We start from the raw sequence: 8,450 nt of genomic DNA, 5'->3' as shown, positions 1-8,450 counted from the left end.
GAAGGGAATTAGTTTATTGCCTTTAAAAAAATTAAATCTTAATGAAGCCTAACATTTTTAGTGCCTTTTTTTTTCTGATACATACCAAAGTGCTTGAGCTGCTGTATTTTATCAGAGGCTACAAGAAAATTTCCTGATGCAGCATCAAGTATCTCATTTTCTAACATTAGTTTTTGACACTGCAATCTTAATGTACACTGCATTAGAAACCATACTCAATACTTCTAACATAACTGGTAACAAATGGATTTTGGGAGTTTCAAGCCAGTTGGTATAGATCAGAAGTCTTTATTTCCAAAAGCAGGACAGACTGAGATTAGCTTCGTTGCTTATAGCAACTAACTAGGAAGCTCTTGTGCTGTCTTATTTTCCAGTTCTTCAGAGATATTAAGAATACTTGATTTGTGTTTTCTAGTTTTATTATCTAATAAATATTGGCCCACAATGTTCACTCAGGATTAATAAAATTTTACTTTGCTTATGAAAATATTTAGTCCACTAAATGTTTTCTATTAACCTTACTATCATGTAACATCTACTAAACTCATTCTGTTACAGTTTGCTAGAAGTACAAGGGTAGAGGTCAGCCACAAGTAAAATTTATTAAAGGAATTCTTAGTGTGATTTTTAAATAATCTTTATTCCAGCATCACAATTTACTGATTCTAAAACTGTTGGTAACTAATTTCTTTCTAAACTCTTTACAGAATACAATAATTTGAACATGGTTAGGAACTTATAACTAAGAATAAAAATTTTCTTTTGATTCAAATAGTTTGTGATCTCAAGATTCAAGTGTATTAGTTTTTACACATTCAAGTTGGTTTTTATACAGAAAAAATAGTATAAAATGATCATTTAAAGAACAGTTATCCAAATTATAGGTTTTACAAAAGTAATGTTTTAAATACTCAAATCCTTTTTATGTGTACAACTTAAGACATAACTAAACCAGACAGTATTTCATTTCTAATCAAACCTTTCTTAACTAAACACCAACATTATACATTGGTAGGAGAGTTAACATCAACATATTACTTACAGATACACAATCTACCATAACAGATTGTTAGAAATTTGATTATTTGATTGAAATATGACTGAGGATCCATTAAAAATGTGAAAACAAGAAATGCTAAATGCACAATTTAATCAAATTACAGAATTAAACTTAGATAACTTACAGTTGTATCTGAAAACATATCAATGGATTTCTCTACAATATGCAATAGTTTCAATAGTCACTTGCTATTCCTAAAGCAGTGAAGAATCTGAATTTTTTCTTGAGATGCAATTTTTTTTTTTGAAAGTGGTAATATACACATTATGTTTTTTACATAACAGAAGACAGAGTTGAAGGGTAATATATCATTTAATTGAAATATTGTGTAAAAAGAATTTCAATAGTTTACCAGTTATGAAAATACACTATCTTTTGTTATGCAAGTATTAAAATACAACAGAATAAGTTTCAAAATTTAAGAATAGTTTTCTTTTTTGTTTTTTTTCAACAATACTGATACAAAATGCACTCATAGCAAAAAACAACATTATGGAATTTATTCACATTCCATCACACAGGTTAAAACCTCAAAAAAGCTAATTCACAATATTCTAACTCTAAATAAAAAACATCAGCTATTGAGCAAGTTTTTATATTCAATTGGAAGTTCAAAAATAATTTTTTAAACAGTAAAAATATAATGGAATGTACAATAAAATGTGCAACATACATGTTTAATAAATAACATTGTTAAAAAACATTATAAAGAAAGGCTTAAAAATATGTATAAATGCTGCATTTTTAATATAACAATAATTATCAAATAAAAAATAACAGAATCTGGAATTGACAAGTTAATGATAACAGGAAAGAGTTGATATTACTTAGTGTTGAGTAATCATTGAAGATGGAGAGGCTTTCTTTAATAAAAAGAGTTCATAACCTGTGGTTTTGGAGTCTAGAATTTGAAAGTTTTCTAGAAGTATGAAGTGGTTGTTATTCTCACTATGCAATCTGATAAAAGACTCGGGTGGATTAGTTAGCTTATATCCTCCTCTAGCTAAAATTTCCTATGTGCTCGTATTTGTAGTAGAGATGTAGTTTTACCAATATAAGTAGCTTTACAGCTACCACAAGTGTACATCTGTACAGCCCATGACCGCATAGGAATGGGTAGAGTGTCTTTATTTTTAGATATATTTTTAATTCTAAATGTTGACAAATACTAAAAGTAGCTTTATTTGTGGGTACTTTGTTTTGATTATCTTTTGAATTTGGAATTTGAGTTAAAAAAAACAACTTTGCCAATGAAAGGAGTGATAAGAACTAATATTTTGAGATATGTGTGCCTTTTTGGTAGGTTCTATTTTATTAGTTAAAAATTTTTGTGTTATAGTGTGTGAGAAATTAAGGGAACAACCATTACTTTGTAATATGATGTGAATTTTTGAAATTTCTGAGTGAAGACAGAAGTAGTCAGAACAGATATCATATGCTCTGTTTAGAAGATTTAGAACAAGTTATAGTTAAAGAAGTCTGATATGAAATTGTTGAAACGAGTGTATAAGCCAGTAAATGTTTTCTTAAAGTAAATAGATGAGGTAAAGAAATTGTTTTCTTCAATCTCACATGCAAAGTTCGTACATGTTGTGCATTTAGGGATACTAAAAACTTCTTGCCATGATCAGTGTTCTGAAAAAGTAGAAAAGTATCATCAATGTATCTTCTATATAACAATGGTTTGTAATAAAAGAGACAATTATCCAGCTACTGAAATTTGTAATAACAGAGAAAAGTATTTGGAAGGGTCAGACCTAGAGGTGATCCCATTGCCACTCTGTCTATGTGGTCATAAAGATGACCATTAAAAATGAAGTGATTATCCTTGAGAACTAATTTAAGAAGGCGTTTGAATATTTGTTGGTTAATGTTAGAGTGCAGGTCATTTTTGTTTGGAAATAACTGCTTAATAATTAATTTAATTGTTTCCTCAAGTGGGATGTTAGTGAATAAGGAATGAATATCAAAGCTGGCCATAATGAATTGGTTTGCATTTGGAAATTTAGATCTCTGGAACATAGGAAAGAGAATCTTTAACAGTAATAAAGGGCTGGATAATTGCCCCCTTTATTTCTAACAATTATTATATAAAAGATACATCGATGATACTTTTCTACTCTTTCACTACCACTACTACTATTTACATCCCTACCTGCAAAATTTCAGAAAAAAACTCAAACACATAGCCAAGAAATTCAACATAAAAGTCCAGGGGAAATCCTTCAAGACATTAAGATCCATTCTGATGAAAAACACACAAATATCTACAAGTGAGAAACACAAAGGTCATTTATGAAATTCCATGTTCCTGCAATGAAATATACATTGGAGAAATGGGAAGAAGACTCACGACAAGAACAAAGGAACATAAAGACAGTACATTACTCGTGAAAACACAAAATTCAGCAACTGCAGACACAAAATAAACTGGGGAAAAAAAACAAGAATCATCGATACAGATAAATTTTAGAAGACAAGAAAAAGTAAAGAATCGTTTTACATTAACACAATAAAACTTTCATTAAACAGAGATTCCAGATTAGAGGTAAGTAGTCTGTAGCTACCATTGGTTTAATCTACAGGAAGTCTCTCCACCAATCAGAAACAAGGATAAAACAATCACTCATAATGTGCTCTCCACAATCCACCATAATATTATAAAGAAGACAACATCATACACACACTGACCTGAAGGCAGAAGTATTTTGAAACATCATCCTCTACACTTGTGTTTCTACAACAGGCATTTGCCATCCGTTCAACTTAGTCTCATCTGTTCTTTCAAAACTTCCAATTGAATATGAAAACTCACTCAACAGTTAATGATGTTTTTTGTAGTTAGAATATTGTGAACTAGCTGTTTTGAGGTTTTAACACTGATTATGGAATTTGAAGAAATTCTGAAACATCTATAATTAAATATGTTTTTTGGTATTACCACATTTTTAATATTTATTTTAAAACTTCGTTTTCCACCCGATGATACAAAATGTTATTTTTTGTTACTAATACAAATTTAGTGTATTGGCTCTGTACTCATTTTTTATTCCACAAACTTCTTGTAATACCTAAACTATTTTTATTTAAGCATACCACATTTAGCATGTAATTTCAAAAAATGGTTTGGTTAAAAAACGAACATCTCAGGGAATTGTACAGGATATGGTGGTGGAATTGGAGAGAACTGACGAAAACAATCTTCATTATGCATTGTTGGATGAGGAGAGCTAGGTCTACTACACAGATCGACTGCTGGGGGTAACTTTCCAAGAATCTCATTTAGTTTGTTTTGCAGGTCTACAGTCTGAAAAAGGTATATAATAGTTAATTAGAGATGATTCAACAATAGTTAAAGTAGGTGTTCTTTCTAAGCTGCTCAGCCACACAACAACGAATCAAATGCCACAAGTCCACAACTTGGTATAAGATTTTTTATTATGGGTTAGTTTTACTTTTTATTTGTAAATATAAATTCTGCACTCATGGGTGATCTTAAAACTATATATGAGAGGGACCCAATGTTATAAACATGAAATGTAACTAAATGTACCATGTATATCTTCATGAACTTCAGCAAGCTTTTAACAAATATTACAAATATGTTATACAAAAATAATCAGATTTTTCCACAAAGTATTTTTACTAAAGATGTATCTGTAAATTTAAGAAACCTTTACAGTCAGTACAAGGTGGTTTTCATGATAAGAACAGAAATACTTCTTTTCATAGTATAGTTTTCATAATTCATTTACATAATCTCTAGATCCTACTAAATGAATAGTTTTTTTGAAAGACTTTGTATTTTATATCTTATTTTTTCTACCCTAACATTATTAACTGTAGCAAAATTATCTATACCAAAAGCAGAAAAATGTGAAATGAAATCAAAATGTACTTTTTTAGCCCTAGCAGAAATGCAGATTGTAACAGACAATCACAGTTATTTATCCTAAGCAGAATTATGCTCATAACAATTTACATCTGTTTTCATTTAACCCTCTCGCTATGGGCTTGGTTGGTTCAACTGAGTTCCTAAACCTAAAGTGATCAGAGTTTCCATACTATACCTTTTAATTCATTTAGTGTATTTTCATAAGATTTTGCAGCTTTCAGTAAATATTAAAAGTTTTATGCGCATAAAAAAAAATCCGAATTTTTATTTTAATATTTTTACTAAACATTTGTTCATGAACATATGGAGTCAAAGTGTTGACTGCTTCAAGTGCAAAGTAATTTTCATATTAAAATTAAAAATACTTTTGTTCATCTGAAATTGTCAGATTTCATTTGCATAATTCCTAAAACCTTCTAAATAAATAAATGAATTTTTTTCAGTAAAACTTAATATTTTATCTGTTATTTTCTCTGCTCTAACTATACGCATTTAGTTGACTTGACCAACCTTATAGCCACCATAAAAAAATATAAAATTAATCCAAATTATCCTTTTTTTTAATCTAGAATGACTAAAAATCACAACTGGATACTACAGCTATTTATCCTGAGTAGCTTAAAACTCTTAACATCTGTTTATACTTAATTTTATTGTTTTATTGCCCTTTGACCCATGTCTAATTATCAATCCCACCACACAAGTTGTAAATCACTCGGAGAACGTGTAGCTCATATTACTGGATTGAATTACATAACACGAGCTGGTCATGAGAATACCTTATGAATAATTTTTATTATTATTATCTTATTTTATCTAACCTAACAAGTTTATAATTTTTACATTTTAGTTACTATAATAATAATAATAATAATAAATAAAGAATAGACATGAAAAACAAGAAATATATCACTTGTGACCACTTGTTTTTCTTGCTGGTGAAATTTGAGACCTTTTCTTTCTATATTAATGTACAAGTACACTAAATTTGTATTTACTTAAATAATGCACCTAAGAACACAGAATAATGACATGCACAAAACATGTCCTATAACTATTGAAAATTTCCTGGCTATCTAACTTTAGCATAAGAATTAAGCTCATAATAGTTTACATTTGTTTTAATTTAACCCTCTCACTTATGGGCTTGGTTGATTCAATCAAGTTCTTAACCTCAACCTGACCATCAGAGTTTCCACACTATAACTTTTAATATACGTGTTTTGTGTATTTTCACAAAATTTTGCAAGCATTAAAAGTTTAGGTAAACATGCCTATATGAATACTGCAAGAGAAATTTTCAAATTGGAGGCAAAATAGACAATACTTTGTACAGAAAACAATGTAATATAATACGTAATTTCATAGAATAAAGCTATGGCTTTCTATTGGTTAAAAATAGTATAGTATAAAACATCAGAGCAAGCAACTGAAAATTTGTAAAAGAGAGGATGTGACAGGGGGTGAGGCAAGTGAGACCAATTTTCTAGTTAACGAGTCCATAAACAAATAAGATTGAAGGCTATGAAAATTATGCTTTTCCTTTGTAATAGCTATATTATAATGGGTAATACATGTTAAATTCCATACTTCTCAGAGGGGTGATATGAAAGTTAGAAAAGAGAAAAAACCTAGAGAACAAATGTCAATTATTATACTGAGATTGAAGATTTTTTGTAACATTTTCTTATAACATTAAAAACTTATATAATACTGAAATTTGATTCATTAACTATGTTTTGGTGCCAAGATTATTCATATACAATGATAATAAAGTTGTTTAATTAAATTTTGAATGCAACTAAAAGGCATACATGCACACTTTGACCAACCCATAAGCAAGAGGTTTAATTTCATTGTTTTATTGCTCTTTGAACTGCCCCCCCCCCCCATTGGCATAGCAGTATGTCTACAGACTTACAATACTAGAGACCAGGTTTCGATACTCATGGTGGGCAGAGCACAGATAGCCCATTGTAACTTTGTGTTTAACTTCAAACAATCAAACTCTTTGAACCATGCCTAGCATAACAAAACACTGAGTCACACAGGGAGAGACTAATGAATGTTATGGTAAACACAATATTGAACTACATCACATAGATGGCAGCCTGCATGCATTCATCAATAAGAAATTATTTTAAGATTTCTTATCTAATAACTTTTATATTTTAGTTATTTTTGTTAAAAAATATAAATAAAAACCAAAAAATTTTGCATTTAATTTAGCCTTGAGGCTTTCTGCCTCTGGTGCATGGTTTTTTGAGATATAGTTTTTTTTCACTGTGTTAGTTGTCCAAAAATAATTCATGTAGAATGCAAATAAAAAAAATCAAAAACCAGTTTAGAATATCAAAAACTACTATAATTTATCTGGCTTTCTAACTAACCTATGAATAGGTTAAAAAAATAATATTTTTTTCTCAGACCAATGTTTTCAGTCTCAATGTATCAAATTTTCATATTGAATTATTGGCTTTTACTTCTAAGACAACACAGACAATCTTCTGTTCTTTCAGTTGATTATAAACAAGTCCAATAGCAATGTCAGACAGAAGTATAGACATTTCTTAAAAGACAGAGAATATGAGAGGGAAGTGTCAATGAGAGTGGAAGGAACATAATACTTAAGGAAAGCATCAAGATAAAAGTTAGAAATTTTTTTATGGGTTATCAATATCTATAGCACATGTTTCTAATTGGTTTAACAATCTGAAACCCTTGTACGGAAGGAAAAAAAAAACCTACAAATGAGAAGTCACAGCATAACAAAGTCTGGAAGGTGCAGATCAAGATTTAATTTACATATTTCCTTTAGAAATTAAGATTTATTAAAACTTAGATAATATAAAAATTTGAATTATAAACTCGGTTTTAATGCCACACTAATTTACATACATTGATAATAAAGTAGCTTAATTACATTTTGAATGTAACTGGTAAAATATTATGAGATGTACTTCGACTCACCTATATCTATAGGGTTAGATTAAATAACATTTCATTAAAACAATTTCAGCTGGGTGAAAAACTTTACCTGCTGCTCTGTTTTTGCAACAAGATCCTCAAATGCAGAAGTACGAAACTGTTCCACAATCTGTAGGCGGCGCATTTGTTCTTCCTCGTGACGAACTTCTAAAGGCTCTGCCATCATCTTCTTTAATGATTCAACTGTAATTTCTTCCTGGGGATGTTTCTTCAAATTTATGAAAATAAATCAAATCAGTAAAAAAACTATACACATTAAGAAACAAAATTCAATATATACCCATCCTAAATCATCATTAATGACATTTCAAAATATTACAACTAGGCTGAAAACTAAATTTCCACTTGAGACATTCCAGAAAATGTCTTAAAATATTTCCTTGCTGTTTCATGCATCTTCCTGGGGATGCCGACCATCGCATTAAATAGTGTTACGTCTCCGTTTGTTAATTGATTTTCCGTAACTTCGTACCGACGAAACTTAAGCGACACAAGTCTTTACTTAAT

The 8,450-nt window shown here is 29.6% G+C and overlaps 1 protein-coding gene across 1 annotated transcript in view; it reads right to left on the bottom strand.

Annotated features, from left to right (window-relative positions):
- Positions 1–1,890: 1,890 nt before the first annotated feature.
- The window catches only part of LOC106470891 (protein EFR3 homolog B-like), a 16,616-nt gene continuing 10,056 nt past the window's right edge, over positions 1,891–8,450 (bottom strand). The window contains exons 9-10 of the mRNA XM_022399532.1: positions 7,993–8,151; positions 1,891–4,367 (exon numbers count right to left, since the gene is read on the bottom strand). Of these exons, the coding sequence (XP_022255240.1) occupies positions 4,191–4,367; positions 7,993–8,151 (336 nt within the window). The 3' untranslated portion in view covers positions 1,891–4,190. The remainder of the gene's footprint in view (positions 4,368–7,992; positions 8,152–8,450) is intronic.

The sequence above is a fragment of the Limulus polyphemus genome, unplaced genomic scaffold (genome assembly GCF_000517525.1).
Source record: "Limulus polyphemus unplaced genomic scaffold, Limulus_polyphemus-2.1.2 Scaffold4273, whole genome shotgun sequence".
NCBI lineage: Eukaryota > Metazoa > Arthropoda > Merostomata > Xiphosura > Limulidae > Limulus > Limulus polyphemus.
The sequence above is the reverse complement of the archived record's forward strand: the minus strand, read 5'-3'. Positions and strand labels throughout refer to the sequence as shown.